Raw genomic sequence first — 18245 nt, 5'->3', positions numbered from 1 at the left:
TCCATGTGTATGAATGGTGGTAATGAAATGTTAACTTAGATCAGATTCTGCTAATGTTTTTTTTTTTTTGCAGTATGTACCTTGTAATAAATTACATATTATATCATAGTTACATGCTGTTTAGTTACTGCTTGACAAGATCAACCAATATTTGTCAATTAATAGTGAGTATTTTTAAATAAAGTATATACAAAATGAAACAATACGTAATAACTATAAAATCAAAATGACATTTTAAAATATTTTTCCACATTTTATAATTGTTATATTGACAAAAATTAAGTAAAACTTCAGCTATTCATTCTGCAGGTCGTTTTTCTTTGAGCCGCTCACAACAGAGATACAATGTGGCCCATCAGGAAGTGTAATTTCCTACCTATGGGAGGCGTTTCCTGCTAACCAATCCCCAAATTCCACATTTAAGAAAGAGAACCAACTGTTGCTCGAAGATAATGGGGAGGAAAAACACAAGAGCATTGGCGGTTCTTGAGGATCTTCAAACCTAAATATTCATTTTGACAAAAAGGCTGCTGTGTAAATACATTTTTGAAACGTTAAAATAAAGCTCAAGCTGCAATGCCGGTTTGAACCACTGTGGGAGCCATCCTTTTAAGTTGCTGAGCACTTCTTCTGTATCACATCCCTTGCTTCTCCTCTCTTCCCAGGGTCTGTTCTATGTTGTAAACTAGCTGAAGGAGTGATGTTGGCGCCTCCACAACATGCACAACATATTAAACATTTGCAATTTTTGAGTTTGAATTCCTTCAGTTTGGAAGCCCCTGTACACAGAGAGGTAGAGTGTGTGGTTTCCAGTCAATGTGCGGTTAATTTAGCTACTCAAAGGTGAAAGTATTGAGCGAGTGGATTTAGTTGTAACTGTACAGTGCAACAACGCAACCGTTCACTGGATGACATGAGCACAACACTCTACACTTTCTACTCACACAGCAGCATCTGCAGATGAGAATTATGTCTTTAAAAAAGTCCGAGGAGCCACCCTTCTTTAGTCCAGTAAAATACAATCAGCGCCCACTGTCAGGTCCGTAGTGTCCAGAGAGGAACATCTCTCTCACAAAAACATGAATGTTCCACAATAATTCTTTGTCGTATAATAAATATTGACTTGTTTAAATCTCTCCACGCCCATGAGCACTGTTTTGAAAAAATCTTCATGCTGTATCTATCTATATATATATATATATATATATATATATATATATATATATATGTATATATATATATATATATATATATATATATATATAGAGAGAGAGAGAGAGAGAGAGAGAGAGAGATTCGTCTCTCTGACTGGTTTATGACTGTTAAAAACAAGGGGACTCACTTCACTTCACTTCAGAATACTTTATCACCTGGTTTGTCTGAGGCCTGTGAGTCAAGTAATCATGGAGGAGTGGAACCAAAAGGTTTTTAGGTAGCAGATGAAGCGGGGAATGCTATGCTCACATAACTTGGCGAACAGCGCCACATGAGGCACGAGACTAGCAAGAAATGACAAAAAATAAAAAATAAACAAGAAAAAAGCTACAAAAAGAAACATTTTACGAGTTTTGAAAACTAAAAGTGGAAATTAAAAGCTGTCCAAATCTACATGAAAACAGATCTTGAGTGAAATAAGTAAAGCCTAAAAAATCTTAAATAAGGAATAAAAATTGTCAAAAAGAAAAACATTCATACTTGATGAAAAGTTAACATTAAAGAAAACATACATTGACAAAAAGTGTTAGATTGTATTTAAAGGAACTTTCTATCTAAGGGCATATCGTGGATGGGACAGACTTCAGCCCACTGCGTCCTAGTGTTGCAGTCCAAACCACCTAACCTGGGACTGAGTCAAGGCGAAGGCCAAGACCAAGACCGAGGCCAAATCGAATGCGGAATACAGAAGCATAAGTCTTTCAGTCATGTAGACAAACATTTATTTCTTACTGTAAAAGAAACTGTAGTATATATTTTTTTCAAAATAAATCAAGAACTGAGATGATATCATTGGAAAAAACTAGTATTTTATTCTGTATTCAGTCTTGGTCTAGGTCTTTGTCTCGCCCCCTTATTGATCTTGGTCCTGACTCAATCTTGAGTTATGTGGTTGCCATACAACACGACCACTTCCCCATAGAGGGAAAGAGTGGAGGACAGTGAATGAATGAGTTAAATGTAATAAATCTGTCTGTCAACATTTTCACATGTGTCAAACACCTGCTAGCACTGCTACCTTGACATTCAAACCGAAAACTCTGTGAGATGAAAAAACATCAAAATAAGAAATATTTTCAAAACAAGAAAAAAGGTGCCATAAAAACTAAATTCAAGATTATAAATAATGCATTCAATTATGTTCAGCAATGAAAAAGTATTTTCCTCACACGATGTAATACAATTTTCAATCTCAACCCAAAACCTGAGTGAACTCGAACCCTGTTAACCTATGGATTAGACGTGGGGGCTTGGGAGCGACACTAAAGCTAAAGTTAGTCGGTCCTCACCACCTCAGTAGTGAGAGCCTCAAATGTCTACAATCTTCAAAATCAAACCTCGGTGATAAACTTCAGAATGTTGGAAACTTTGACCGGGAGCGGCTATCAACCCAAAAATACTGAAAGGCTGACCGCATTGCCAGAGTGCAGAGCATTAGCAGAGGTACTGAACTGGAAGTTTTGGATTCGTTTGAGGAGGAACCTTTGATGAGATCTGGTCCGGAGAATCAATCAGTAGGCTGAACTCGTGCTCTTTGTGGCAGTTTGGAGCTTCTCTTCAGAGTCATGTGATCATTGACAGGGCGCTGTCTTGCTGCTGGGCTCCTTTACCGGAATGAAACCATTGCTGAGGCTGTTGGGACTGGGGGGCGATGCCAAGGAGGCAGGGACTTCCGCTCTGGAGCTGGTCTCCATGGCGGAGCAGCTCTTGTGCTGCAGCCGCGGCTGGACTAGCATGCTCTTGGGGATGACGGACGCTTGCCGAAGGCCGTCTGCCCGCAATGGTGGTCTGACGGGGGCAGAGCCTGTGCCATCTGCAGCAGGTGGTTTGGGACTACGCGGGGGCGAGCTGGAGGTGACACTGGGGTCCTTGGGCTTAGCTTCTTTTTCTTCCACCGTGTTCTCGGGATCCACCGGTGAAGCCTCTTTGTCTGCGGTGGTGGGCCCTGGAGAATCAGGTGGCGGGTCCTGCTGCATGCTGCTCTGCCTGGACGTCCCTGAGCCAGGCATGTCGCAACTGTCTGTGCGGCGCCGCGAACCCTCGTGCATCCGACTGGTGGCCACGACGGCCTTCATGGCCGCCTGAAAGACAAACTTCCTTTGGGTTTCTGATTTTAGAATAAACCAAATCCAGATTCGAGATTAGATTTTTAAGACATTTCAAACCTTGAGTTTGCGTCGTGCATTGAACTCCTGCAGTTTCCTCTGTGTGGTGTCCATGTGAGAGAAGCGGGCAGCCTTGCCCAGCACCCAGGGGTGCTGCAGAGCCTCCCGCACGCTCAGGCGCTTGCGAGGGTCCAGGACGATCAGCTTGCTGACCTGCAGACCAACAGTAGACCATGAGGCCGCTTCCGAGAAAGAAAAAAAAACAGTCCACATCAAAATGATTCGGATCCTTTTAGCCCCTGAAACTGATTTATTTGCAACACGCAGTACTTCCTGGAAAAGCCATATTACTCAATATGGCCAGTATCAAACTTTAAACTCCTATATTAGGAGCCCTCGGAGATGCAGCCTAAGCAATAGCTGTTCTGAAACCCCCGCATAAATTTCAAGCAAACCAGTGGCATGAATACGTGGTAGATATACCTATATCTACCACTTACTTGTAGCGCTTGAGACCATCTCCATCTGAACCACTAAAAAATCAGTCTCTGCTTCTTATATGATGAAGGTCCATGTAATTTGGTTCCATTATGCAGAGCACAGATACATGATGAAGTCTGTGGAAATGGACTGCAGAACGGTGAGGTACTGCTGTGTGCTTTGGGCTCAGCAATGAAACAACAGGGATCAGATTGAAAGATGCTTCTATTGCCCTTATAAAGCTGGACCTTAGTTGGGCCCAACACACACCATCGGGGGTAACATAGCCACATTACACCGTACACACAGAAAGGTCCTCATAAAACAGGATATTAGAGCAGCTGTTGAATCAGCGCTCAATATCTGGTGGCTTGATTTTCAGATTTTGGCAAGAAACAGAGCATTTCCGATGAGATTTTTAACTGGAATAATTCAAACTGCTCCATTTTTATGCTCAATCTGTAAACAGCATTGTCAGACCTTGACAGTGAACGTGGCACACTCACCAGATCCTTGGCGTTGCGGGAGACCTCGTCCCACCATGGAGACACGAACTCATAGTCACAGTTGAGGATGCGACTGTACATGTACTGGTCGCCCCGCGGGTCAAAGAAGGGCTCGAACCCACACAGGCTGGAACAGAACATGGCTGCTTAATCTGGCTCTCATTCATACCATGACTCAGAGGACGCTTGTTTAACTATGCTTGAGTAACTTCAGAAATTCAACAACATTTGTGGCACGGTGAAACTGTGTTGCAAGAAATGCCTGATGCATCAGTTCAACTTTGTGGTGTGCGGACATTACTGAGGAGCTGTCACGTTAGTGGACTTGCTATCAAAACTTCATATCCAGGAAGAGATTTAACACCGGATTGTAATCAGCATTAAGCAGCGCAGACCGCTGAAGGCTCCATTAACACACTGGCTTAATCCGAGGAGAACAGATCTCCAGGAAGCACTTTCACATCATGCACCCACTAATGAACGTAATGGCTTTCAAGAGACGGACGCAAGAGTCAAAGCAGCTCTGCCGGGGGATCAATCTGCGTGCGTGTGTGTGTGTGTGTGTGTGTGTGCATGTGTACTTGTATAGCTTTCCTTGTGGGGGCTAACTCTTGGACACACATCTACCTCTGGTGACATTTTTGCAGTCCAGGCCTCAACTTGAGGATGAGGACATCAAAATAACTAGGAGTCCTGGGTCAGGTAAGCCATTTGCTTTGGATGAATAGGTTTTTTACACATTACAGCAATGAGCGGACCCCACAAGGATAGAGAACAGAAGTGTTAACGGACTCACAGAATGTAGAGGATGACGCCCACTGACCACATGTCCACTTCAGGGCCGTAGGCATTTCCCCTCAGTATCTCCGGAGCTGAGGGGTGAGAAGAGACACCAGATGGCTGACTGGAGCTCTCACTGAGAGCCGCTATAAATCCAACAGAGCAGCAGGTGCATGAACGCATCGTGGCTTAAAACAGGATACGGTGTGGCAAAAGTGCCGGTGATACTACGTCTTCCACAACGGATTTTACAAGTCATGCCACACGCTGCATCCACCGATGACTTCTTCCATTGATATACATGATTCTATGACTAGCACATCTTCTGTTCTTCCCTGACCATTGAAACTTAACAATAATTGATAACAGTACATTCTCCACTGTGTACGCCTTCTTCTCCTCCAACAACAACACCCCGGTTACAGCAGTTGTGTGGTACTCACCACAGTAACCCGGGGTTCCACAGACTGTCTTCATTGTGACCTGGTCGTCGATGATTTTTGAGAGACCAAAGTCGGCTGTCGGAAAAGATAATTGAATCAAACAGACATAAACAAGAGGCAATGTTGAACCTTCAAACAGTCTGTTTTGTTTACACATATTCATATGTTGACAGAGAGCTTGGGTCTATTTTGGTAGCAGAGTGTGGGTGAAGCTGTGGAAAGGCGGAGGAAGGTGTTAGTGGAGGCTGGCTGCGCCACTCGAAGGCCTGGCTACCATCTGCAGAGTAATAATGAACGGCTTCCTTAAAGGTCAAACCTACTGTCGCGGCCTTTCTTTGCTTTTGTGTCGCGATCTTGCATTTTAATGTTCCCATGAACTCGCAGGACAAAATCTAGGTATAAAACCTGTTTTCAACTTTACAATGAAAAATAAATATTAATACTACACCATCTTCACTTTTGGTTACTGGGAATTTTGCACTTTCACCACTGATGCACGGTTCTTGCGTGTAAGGCAAAATTCAGGTTTCGTTGTAATACTTACAAAAGTAAGTACAAAATGAATGTCACAGGAATGTGATTTAGATTTTTAAATCACAGGTCATACATTTTAGGGCTGAAACAAATGACTATTTTGATAGTAATGACCAACTATTGTAATGTTAGTATATTAGTCTGATGGAGTAAACAGAAATTTAAGAAAATAAAAAATATAAATGTATATTCTTGTAAACAGTTGTATAGTGTTAAATGTTTTGAAACGTTACATTTCAATTGCTCAAAGTTTGAAAGGTATGTTTGAACTTTTGTGTGTTTCTGCATGGATGTGAAATGGTCTCATACTTAAAACATAATAAAGAGAGAGAGAGACTCATTGCAATCAAATTCATGCCAATAAACACTTTGTTTGTGTTTTGTGTTTTTATTTATTTATATTTTATTGTCACTTCTACCATGTCATATATTTGAACAAAATACATGTCTCTTGTTATGGATCTGCAGCCTGGAGGTATCACCACAAGTGCATCAGGACCAAGAATAAAGGCTCTCCAGTCTAGTCCAGCCTTCTGTTACAGGATTATCTTGGACCCAAAACCACAAGAGATGTGCGATTTTCCCACTGTGGGACAAATATATCTAATCTAGTCGCTTCCAGACTTGATCATGACTTTCCAGAAAACTCTGAGTATATTCATGTTTGTAGCTGACTGAGCTGCCAGTGTTAGTCTTTACCAATCTTGAGAGGCGCGTCCAGAGACAGGTCGGCGTACAGCAGGTTCTCAGGTTTGAGGTCGCGATGCACCACTCCGTTCTCATGCAGATACTGTGGAGAGAATAGATAGAATTAACACTGTACCACAAATGAACTACCTTTGAGGTAAAAGGGGTGAGGGAGTGTGTGTGTGTGTGTGTGTTTCCGCTTGCATGGCAGACTGAACACTGTATGAACAGATGGCTTCGTCCTCCAGCTCCCAGCCGGCCATGCTGCTCTCGGAACAAACGCTTCCTCAAATCAGATCACTTTGTTGTTCCAAAATAAAAAAAAAGTATCCACCAACCCTTTGATGCTTTTTGGACGGAGAAGCAAAGAGGCAGCGCCGAGAGGCGAAACATGCTCTTCATTTATTCCTTCACTGATGTGGTGCGGCTCAATCTTAAAAGGGTCAAAGATGTCACTGGCTAAGAGGCTGGTTCACCCTGGAGTGACTCCATCGCAGCACTCCGACTCTAATTAACCTGCTCGTGGATATCTCTGACCACCACTGACGTTAACTGCTTTGATCAGTCACAGATCACGACGCATGCCGGCTAAGTGCCGACTGAAGGCGCGCTCTTGAGGAGGAGGGATTGTGATTCGTGACTGCAGGATTTCATGGCTGCTCTCTGGCCACTGTGGTGAGGATGGAATGCAGATCGCTGCAGAGTCTTTTGGTATGAGATTGAATATATTTTTTCACTATGTTTAAGTTAATGGTGTCTTGACAACATCATCTCTAAGCTGTGTCACACAATAACCAGCTATATTTAGCAGTGAAAATCTTTGATGTTCAAAGGAAACTTCACTTCCATATGGCTGGATGTCAACACATATTTTAGATAATGTGGACAGTAAATTGGGTAACAGTAAGAGACATTTCAAAATTCCCAAGCATAGTAGTGCGACGCTTCTGAAAAAATGCAAAATCATATAGTTTGTCATTTTATCTTTCTTCCTAAAAAAAGAACTTAACGTCTTGTCTCATAAAATGAGTGCGTCATCACACCCTTAATAGATAGCAGGCAAGTAGACGGCCAGGCAGAGGTGTTGAGAGCCACCCACTGCTTTCATGTCAGCAGGACTGAAAAAATGGAGATGGATTTCCATCAAAATGAGAGACTGAAATACGTAAAGTCTCGACTTTCCTCCCTAGAAAGTTCGACATCCTTTCTGCATGTTCAGAGCATCTTTTTTGAGAGCGGTGCTTGGAAAGTGTAGAGCAAGGGCTGAAAAGGCTGGTTAAACGTGAAGAACCACCTGCTCCCCAGCACTCCTGCCTGGAAAACACCATCCTACAAAGGCTTATGATCACAGGTGAACAAAGGGGCCACATGATATCCTATGACCGAGGGGCCATGCAGCTGAAAGAAAGAGGGTATGAAGAATATGTTGACATTTGTCAAACTTCCTTCATTACATGTCTCTCTTAGCATGAATGAAAGTCTCTGCCTTCAAACATCTTGCTGTTGTGTCACAGATGTGTTTGAGGTGCAGATGGGCTCGCCATCGCTCTGCTGGGTATAAATATAGGCTCACTCCAGTAAGACGTGTTGATGTGCTCAGGGGGGTAGGTTGCTTCTACAACGCAACGAATATGACAGAACACAACACACACACACACGTTTACATATTGCTCTTTTTAGAAAAGTGCAATAAACATGAATTGATTTTCTCCTGAGAAGAGAATTTCTTGCATAAACAGATTTCCATCATCAAAACATTTGTGGGCGTGTGTTTCTGCATGGATGTGGGTCAGGTGTGTGTGTGTGTGGAGGTGAGCGAGTGTGTGCGAGTGTGCGTGCGTGGGTGTGTGTGTGCATGTGACTGTGGAGTGTGTTAATCCTCCCTCTGATTTAATCTGTTCAGCAGCAGGACGGGAGCTGATGTTACATAAGAGACCTGCTGCTGGTGCACATGTACAACAACTCTGGTGTCCAAAGCAGCCTCTGTGAAACCAACCTGCCGCCAAAAACAAGTCTGCGTGCCATCACTGTGGCCGGCAACATGCCACCTGCCACACTCATGCTGCACCTGACTACAGCACAGAGTGAAGCATCCTCGACACCATGAAGGTGAATAGATCTCCTCTTCCCTCTGATGGCGTCGCAACGCCTGCCCTTCGTCCACATCCCTTTCCCTCATTTAAACTGTGCCAGCTTTGTCCTGATTCCTTGTTTTCAATCTTCCCCTTCTTCACTTCTTCCTTCTTTTCTTCTCTTTCCTCACTTCCATCTTCAACTATCGCACCATTCCTTTCTTCTTTTTATTTTAGCTTTCCCCCGTAGTGTCCTCACCTCTTTTGCTGACCTCCCAGATTCTTCCCATCCTCTTTTCATGTCTTCATGACCCCCTCCACTTCCTTCACTCCTGTGCCTGGGCTCCAACTCCTCTCTCTTGCATCATTCCTCTCTCCTTTCTTCGCTACCTCTATACCTCCTTTCCATATCATCAATTTACTTATTTCCTCGCGTTTCCTCTTTTATCCTCTCCTCGTCTCCTTCCTCCTCTCACTGTTGTTTACTCCACTGACCTTTGAAAACTCATTTTTGTGTCACAATCACATTTCATGAATGCCTGTAAACAAAGATTAAAAACAACAAGGCCGTGAGTCATCCAATGAGTTCGACTCATTTCTTCGCTCCAGAAGTCAGAACCCTCCTGCTGCAGTCGCACAACAGCAACACAAGACTTGGAATCTTGTCGCCTCTGACACCCGTCTCACTGCTCAGATGCTAAATAATCTTGACATTATGCTGTGTGAAGTATAGCAGTGTTGCATGTCCATTCAGGATCAGAAATGATTTGTTAAGGAATTGTTTCTTTTCTGTTTCTTGTAACAAAGCGTTGGAGAAAAATGGGTTCAAAAGGAGCACGGTGCTGTTGTGTTTCATCATCGCTGCCCGATGGACACACATATCTTTGATCAAAGACAAAGCACAACCTCTGTGTGAAGGAGTGGTTTCCAGGACAAATGTCCTTTCTCTGATCTCTTCCACCCTCCGTCTCTCCTTTCCTAACGTTGCACTCCGTTCTGCAATTTTTCTTCTGTCACTCTTTCCTTTCCTACCTTTTGTTGCTCTCCCTCTTCATTCCTTCCTTTCCTTCCATTGACTTTTTCTTAGCTTCTCTTCGCCTTATTTAATCCTATTTTCTGAGACCACATCACTTCTTTCCTCTGTTCTCACCACATCTGTTCACATCATTTCTTCCATCACATTCAGCGCCGTCATGCTCTCATTTTTTGACTTCCTTCATCTTCAACTTCCTTTCACGTTTCTCGGTCTCAGCCCATCACTCAGGCCCTATTTCCCAAGCTTGTTTGACTCCTCTCTTATTATTATCATTCCCAGTTTTCTCTGCTCCCACCGCTTCTTCTACCCCAGATCTTTTAGATCTTTTCTCAGATTACTTTCCTCCTCCATTTTGCGCTTCCTTTATACCATCCTGTTCCCCAATTTTTTTGCTGGATCTCCTTCTTGCCTTCCTTCACTCACTCCCAATGACTCTCTTGTTCCTTTCATGATCTGATTGTCCTTCTACCTCATCCTCAACCCCTTAACTGATTTCTAACTTCCTTCACTCCAACCCTCCATTAGCTTCCTTACCTCTTTTTTCATCCCACTCCTCACCTGTGTTCATTCATTTCCCATTTTTGTTTTTGTGTTTTCCGAAATACTTCTGTGGAGTGAGAAACTTACCGCGACAGCCTCCAGGATCTGTTTGATGACGTGAGCAGCATCTCTCTCGCTGTAGTACCCGCGCTCCACGATCCTGAAACACAACTGAAAGTCAACGAAAGGTCTTCATGGGAAATTCAAATGAACATCTTCCCAAAAAGTTTTCTTTCTGGTGTGCAGCTCGCAGAAAATCTCTTGAGAGGCACCTAGATCTGCAGTCATTTTTTGGTTAGATCGTTTGAACAGTCATCCCTGGAATTCTCCTTTTATAGTCTGAGGGTCTCCAGTTTCCCAATATTTCCAAAAACATACAATGCGAAATGCATTTTCTGACTGACACTGACGTAACTTCATTGACAGTAGAGTAGGCTTGTGAGTGGCTTGAGAGGGACAGGAAGTCAAGCATACTGATAAAATAAAAGCTCGGCTTTAAAATTAAACAAATCCAGCTCATAGTCAGACTGTACTTCACTGAAATATACTGGATAAAAAAAATATAGAGGAAAGTTGGCAAAACCAATGAAGGCAGCAAGTCATCAATGGGAAACTGCCAAAATAAAATAGGAACTTTATAAAATGACATCTTACCACTGAAAGATAAAGTCAAAAACAGGAACAAGAGATCACCTATTTTAAACAGGCACAAAAAAACAGATTTGAAAGCCAAAGCACAAGCAAAGAATATGCCACAGACCTATCTAGGTGAAATTCCAGCAGGAAGTAAAGAAACTCAAGGTTCTCAGGTCAACATGGCAGAACCGTAATGTCACCATCAATGATCAGACCAGGATCATACTCGACCACAACTACCCAATGAAGGGATGTTAAGACAGGATGACACAAGTGAGAGAGAAGTTCATGGAAATAAAGGCAGAGGCACACATTCTCGTCCCTGTGAATGATGAGAGTTCGATTCTTAGGTGGTAAAGTGGAAACCAACCAAAGTACGGCGGAGGCAAATTTTGCCCACTGGCGGATTACTATTGGAATATGAAGAAGAATGGCTGAGAGTTGCACCTTCAGAAACATTAATGGACAGAGAAGTTGTACTACTACTTCTCCTTTTTCAAGTCAGTCCTATTCAAGTGGCTAGATGTTTATCCACCTAGCTAAAGCAATGCAACAGAGATGGACTGGCGGGTGGCAGCATTCAGACAGGAGATGCTAGACACACACTGTAAACTGTGTCTGCTGTGTTCAGGACAATTCATCTGTGAGGGCCACTATCCCTCCATGACCCTGGGCATAAGGGGGCAAATTATACACATGAATGATTTTATTGATCAACTTGTGAGCTGGTTGTTAAAGATCAATGCTTTTAACATCAAAGCAGTGGTTATTGATTGTAGGAAGAAGCCTCCACTCAATGCGTTGTACTGATTCATGGTTAAAATGGATCCATTGTCACCAACATCTAAAGCCAATATAGATTTGACTCTTGCAAAGGCTCACCTATCGACACCTCCTTTACCTGGATGTTCCACTCTCCTTTCATTGAGTTTGTAAACCTTCTCTTTAATGTGCTGGTCACTCACCAGGAAAGACAACAACAGGTTAAGCTGTGTCATTCACAGAGCTCGCTGGCCTGCACAGAGCCAGGGCGACCAGGAAGGCACAAGGTATCCCTCTCACCATCTGACCGTCGGACCAAGAACCAAACTAGATTCAAACTACTGTTTGCACTGAAAACTATTGGCCTCATTGACATATCAAAAAAGGCCTTAAGAGCTGTGGACAACATTAGTAGGTTCACTTCACCTGTACATTGTGTTGGAAAATGAGCTAAACCAGAAGACAAAGCTGGTGACCGAAATTGGAAATGCACCAAAATGAAAGCAGAAAATCAGGTAAAAAAGCCCGAACAACCCATCCTCACTCCTATGTCGTAATATGCTGACATTTGGAAAGTACCTGGAACACACAGCTGTTTGAGGGGCTTTAAACAGAAATTGACACCTTGTTGATTGTAAAACAAAAGGAGTAACATCATACCAAAATCATTTCAGCTCACAGTCACATGACATTGCGATTTGTTACCCACCTGCTGTCAACAGGAGAGATAAACACCATGAGTGATTGATACAAATATTTGTGATTCGAGGATGAAAGTTTTGGAATGTGTGGTCGTGACAGTTGGCCTGTTGACAGCTGGATTTCCTCCAGTGTTTCCGACATTACTACTTTAAGAATTTCCTTCCTAATTGTTTTGTGTGTTTTATGCAGAGTAACAAGACAATAGTGAGGATCCCTACTTCTTCATTTTATATGAGTGTGTGTTCGTACCTATCGAACAGCTCTCCACCAGTCACCAGCTCCAGCACCAGAGCGATATCCGTGTCTGTCTCAAAAATCTCCTTAAGCTGGATCTAAAACAAAAAGGTCATTTTCAGAAAAGAAAGCCGTTTTGGAAGAATGATGTTCCGGGATGCTGTTCGCTTTAAGTGCTCCGAGAGTAAACGTCTTCACGTGACTCAGCGTCCCCTGCAGGAGATTGAAAATATGTCCCCACAAGTCATAACGTCCTGGACTCAGCTGATCTGGAGCTGTGACTCACGCACAAACAAAAAAATCTCTGGTGAATATTCCTGTGAAACAATAATTCCTCCTGACAAACAGCCGAGATCTTCAAGGAAATGATTTCAGCTGAATCATAATTGATTTTTTTTTCAGCTGAGATGAAACTATGGGCTTGCCACATTATTATTATTATTATTATTATTATTATTATTATTACACTCAACATTTCTCAGCTGTGCACGAGGGACAGTGATTTATCGGTGTGGCTGCGGGAAAACAAAGAAAAGGTGTGTGTGCGGTGACATTAACTATCTGATGTGATTTGTGGAGCAGCATTGACGGCATCAGCTGCAGGGAACACCGGGCTCTCAGGAAATGAACTCCACTGACATTATTATGTGTGAAACCTCAGATGTATCGCCTCGTCACGGCTCGGTGTCAGGATCATCCATTCTCCACGCTGACTCACAACAACTTTCTGTCGGTTTAGAAGCAGAAATGTTTCTCTTTGGAAGAAATGACGGAACGCTTTATCAGGCATCCTGCCAAGCATTACGACCAGAGAGTAGACGTTAGCTAGGCCTGTCGTCGCAGAGGTCTGTGCATGCTAATCAGAATTTACACGTTGGTGTCAACAGAGAGCTGCGAAAATAAAGTGAGACTCAAGTCTTTCACAAAAGCATTTCGGCTGAGAGGAAAAGGTTGCTCACAATGTTCGGGTGGGACAGACGCAGCAGGACACCAATTTCAGTGCGGACTATTTTCTTGTCGATCTGAAACAGAAATATAGGAAGAGTATTTCAGCACTATTATATTTACTCAGTGACACACACAAACCTCAACTAGTGTTTTATCTCACGACTTACAATGGTTAGTTCCCATGGTTAGTTATGCTGTACCTAGTGTATATCATATGTGATATGATGAAATAGCCTCCAATTCCATCAAAGTGCATCAAATGCAAATGGAACATGGCTCCATATTGTAAGCCCCCAAATACCAACCAAAGACGGGGATGCTTAATATGGGACATTTACATGAACAATCGTAGTAACGCATAAGATCCTAAAATCACGACATCAAATATGTTGCAATATTTACCAGTATGTTTGTATTTATATTTGTAAACTCTTTCTATTTTAAAGCAATCTTTAGTTACTTTTGAAGAAGGTTACTTTATTTACATTTACATTTATTTAGTATTAAGTATTTACATAAAAGAACCTTGTTTTGAGTTCTTTAATATTTAACAAACTCATGCATAAATCCTAAAAATAAAATGTAATTAAAGACTATTTTAAAATATGTATTTGATCCAGCGATTATATTTTGTATTTATTTTTTTAGATTTTTATATTATCTCTGGATTTAATGTCTCATTCTTGATGCTGTTAATATTATACATTTTATAAGATTTGTTTTCAAGCTAAGCATATTTATTTTCAATCTGAAATATATACACTTCACGGAAATCCAATATGTTGGATTTAGTGTGTTGTATTTTTTTTTTCTTTTAGTTTAAACTGGTTATGACCGTCACAATGGACATAGCATAGTGAGACAAGAATGAGTAAGAGACGAATAGACAGAGTCATGTGACGCCCTCCCCTCTTCATCCGATTGTTGATGTTTACACTTTATTTTGCTCCAAGTCAGCTAATGCGAGTACTCCAGGGGGATGGAAGCTTGACCTCTGACCTCTGTCCTGACAGAACACTGACCGTTTTCTTCAGCACTTTGACAGCGTATGGCTTCTGGGTCTGTTTCTCCTCACAGCGATACACGATAGACGTCGCTCCTCTGCAGGAAGACACACAAGGGAGGAAGTTAGGCTGGATCTGTTCAGCACGCTGAGATGTCGGTTCATCTTCTGTGAGTGATAACAAATCAAGACTCCCATGGCGTTGCACAGTGAAGGATCATGATCACGGCGCCGCCCCTGTGGTGTCTGAGCACAGGAGCGTGGTTAAAGAGTCAGGTGTCAGAGAGTAAAACACAAGGTCAGGAGAAGTGTTGGATCCATAAAAAGGACCTGTGGGACTCTAAGTGAAGGACAGATGGAAAGTGAAACGTAATGTGGATGTGGGACAGAGAAGAACAGACTGCCTCTCTCTGATTGGTCAACACATGAAGTTGTCTATTACGGCTTACAAGTTTAAGATGTTGGAGAGGAAATCAGAGCTCTAAGCCATTCATTCAACGCAGCAAAGAGAGGGTTAAACCAGGACAAACTTCGGGTATCTTTGTGCAATAGCTGCATCACTTGTTGCCATGGTGACGGAGAAACTCTCCAATTAAGACTGAGACGAAACTAGATTCCATTCTTTATGACGAGGTCGTGTGGAGGCGATTCCCCCGTGTGAGAAAGTACACAGAAGTGTGTGTGTGATCTGATATTCTGCAGGGACAGATGGAGGAGCAGATCCCTCAGAACAGAGTCCTGGCCTGGTCGCCATGGCAACAGGAGACCTGGTAACAAGGCTGGTGGTGCTGCTTGCACATTTGTGAATTTGCACACTGTTTATGTGTTGTTGTTGCTGCTGCTCAGTCATACAACAAACAACAACACGACGCCATCAGAGACGACACGCCTTGGAAGACTTTCACAATAAGAGCATGCTTTATATTCATAATCCTTTTTATAGGAAATGTACACGTGTGAGAGGAGCAGCATCGACTTGGACTCTGAACCATTGAGCAAACAGCATCAGCTTGGAACCAACACAATCTCCAGACCTTTGATTACACTTGATTTCAATCCAGGTGTTTGAGGACAGATGGCTCACGTATGAAAACACCTAGGATATCAATAGAAGACTTGTTAAGCCGATGAGTCTGAAATAGACTTGGCAAACTGGGAAGTCATAATCAAACTCAGGAAAAAAAATACTAAACAGACATGGTACACTATGAAGTCAGGCAAAAACTTGCTAAACAATCTCAAGTGTTCGTGAGGAAGTTGGAAACAGACTTGGAAATGAGATGTTAAGACGTAACAGACTCATAGAAGTAGGAAGTCTTGGTAAACTCCAAGGTCAGGCAGTCTTGGAAGGGGTAAAGTAAACTAGAAGACAACAATACAGTATACGTCTTTGTTCCAATACTAAATTAAAAAGAATAATAACTGATAAAATAATTGTAATAAAAGTAAAATACAAGTGTTTCTTCCAGGAGTGTGCTGTTGTTTGGCCAACGGGAACCTCCATCTCCAAGTCTCCTTGGATAAAAGCCGACTTAGGAAGGATTGCAAAAAGACAACAGTGCTTTAAACATTTTTATTGTGTGGTCGTTGGTGTGTTAGTAAAATACCCCCCAAAAATTGATGGAAAATATGATCACCATATATGTGATTACTTCTTGTTCACTTCAAGTGAGGGAATACCATCAGATGAACTCACAGACACACACTGTGCATGCCAACATGCATTTATTTATTTCTTTGTTTGCTTGTTTTTTGTTGATGTTTTCATTCCAGAAGACCATGATTGTATTTTGTTAACAAATACCTTTGAAATACTCCGAACCAACCAACAGTCTCTCGGAGTCAACAGACACAAAGAATGAATGTATTTATTTCTTAAATCCCAAATCTATTTCGACTTTTTTTTTTGCAGAATTCCGGCACGGTGGACGTTGGAGCTCCGAACTCCCACGTCCACTGAACGCGCCATTAATGTGTCAAGTGGATTTTATTTGATCGTTTGTTTATGCCGAGCAAGATCACGTGTGTGTGTGTGTGTGTGTGTGTGTGTGTGTCCAGACCTGCCCAGTTCGGAACTCAGCGTGTAGAACTCCTCCACGGTGCCGTCCCTTCTGGACCCGTCCACCCAGAACTCCACTGGCTCAGAACCGGGCCGGGATGTGGGCATGATGGCAAGAGTCACTCCTCTCTAAAACCAGCACCGAGGACTCAACCCGAGACCAGAGACAGGTTCAAACCGGGTCAGATGAGATCCGTTCCGAACCAGAAGCAGAGTAATCCAGACGAAATGTCAGATTTAAATCCAGCTCGATAAAACTCAGATTAGAGAAGCAAAGGGGTGGTGATTCATGATCCTGATGGGCTCTAATCCAGACCGGGAGGATCCGCCTCTCTCAAACTCTCTATCAGGTTCGTCAATTTGGTTTGCTGCAGGTGAAACAGCAGAATCCAAACGGAACCAGGCAGACAAGCCTAGTCCAGATGGATGAAGGAACCCGCTCCCAGACGCGACAGATCCAGATGTGTCTCAGCTTCCATCGGGCCTTGGATCTCCTCGGATGTTGGCACGGTCCGGTCCAGAAGCCTCCTCCGGGGTTGCACTTGTGTTTCCGTGTTTTTAACCGGCGGAACGCGTCGGCACGTCCCCGCGGTGGTCCCGAAGGAAGACCCGAAACAACAACTCGGCGGTTGCAGACGGGACACTGGCGGTGAAACCCGGGAGAGTCGGTGCGGGATGTCGGAGGCGGCAGCTTTGGTGCCCGGGCAGAGATGCTCCAGATGTCCGCTGGATCTGCTGAGAGAGGCGCTGCTGTAATCTCACAGCCCCGCCCCTGTCACCTAACTGACCAATCACAGCAGAGCCTGCCTGCTCCTCCACGCTTTGACTGGTCCGCCCAGCGGCCAGTCAAGTATCAGCCACTAAATACAGAAGTAACCTAAATACATAAATGTACATCTGGAGCCTCTGAGCCAGCTGGAATAGAACCGGCAGCCAAGACCGTATATGGGATAAGACACACTCGATATATATATATATATATATATATATATATATATATATATATATATATATATATATATATATATATATATATATATATATATACAGTCATGTAAATAACGTTAGTATTTTTAATATGTTTAAATTAGGACGCTGAGAACCTTCATTTTGTCATTTAACTAGCTTAATGATGAGCTGAATGAACACAGCACGTAGGTTTTAGACAAACCTAACCGACCTTGAGTTTACCTATGTAAAATGGTCACACTAATCTAATGGCTACATTCAAAACAGCAACTCAAACAAAATTTAAAGATGAGAAATCATTTGTTCGCCTATACTAATTATAAACAAAAACCGTGATGGGTTTGTTTACTTTGGCAGCATGTCACGTGACAGTTACCGATCGACCAACATAAAAGGCACGAGTGTGAAGTATGTTGGATTTTAGGAGGACGACTTCAACAACATCAGGGCTGATCTGTACACAGATCTATGGAGCACAATGCGAGCTGCAGTCTGACAAGCCAACAGGACCACCTCCAAACCGTTTTCCTTTTG

The 18245-nt window shown here is 42.7% G+C and overlaps 1 protein-coding gene across 1 annotated transcript; it reads right to left on the bottom strand.

Moving 5' to 3' along the window:
• Positions 1 to 1228: 1228 nt before the first annotated feature.
• On the bottom strand, positions 1229 to 17463 carry si:ch73-60h1.1 (calcium/calmodulin-dependent protein kinase type IV). The gene is made up of 11 exons (XM_053853576.1): positions 16744 to 17463; positions 14703 to 14781; positions 13692 to 13754; positions 12748 to 12830; positions 10486 to 10558; positions 6763 to 6853; positions 5530 to 5604; positions 5103 to 5178; positions 4307 to 4433; positions 3381 to 3533; positions 1229 to 3296 (listed from the first exon to the last, which is right to left on the bottom strand). Exons 1-11 carry the CDS (start codon positions 16848 to 16850, stop codon positions 2787 to 2789), a joined length of 1437 nt encoding a protein of 478 aa, XP_053709551.1. The 5' UTR covers positions 16851 to 17463; the 3' UTR covers positions 1229 to 2786.
• Between the last annotated feature and the right edge of the window lie 782 nt (positions 17464 to 18245).

Source organism: Synchiropus splendidus, chromosome 1 (assembly GCF_027744825.2).
Source record: "Synchiropus splendidus isolate RoL2022-P1 chromosome 1, RoL_Sspl_1.0, whole genome shotgun sequence".
In the NCBI taxonomy this organism is placed as follows: domain Eukaryota; kingdom Metazoa; phylum Chordata; class Actinopteri; order Syngnathiformes; family Callionymidae; genus Synchiropus; species Synchiropus splendidus.
Note: the sequence above shows the minus strand (reverse complement) of the source record. Positions and strands in the feature narration are given on the sequence as shown.

Excerpts from the sequence above, each read along its gene's own strand:
- si:ch73-60h1.1 (XM_053853576.1), bottom strand. The coding sequence starts at position 16,850 with ATGCCCACATCCCGGCCCGGTTCTGAGCCAGTGGAGTTCTGGGTGGAC. Across the intron at positions 10,559-12,747 it reads GGTGGAGAGCTGTTCGATAG|GATCGTGGAGCGCGGGTACT; the intron begins GTACGAACACAC and ends GTTGTGTTTCAG. Across the intron at positions 5,179-5,529 it reads TGGAACCCCGGGTTACTGTG|CTCCGGAGATACTGAGGGGA; the intron begins GTGAGTACCACA and ends CTCACCCCTCAG.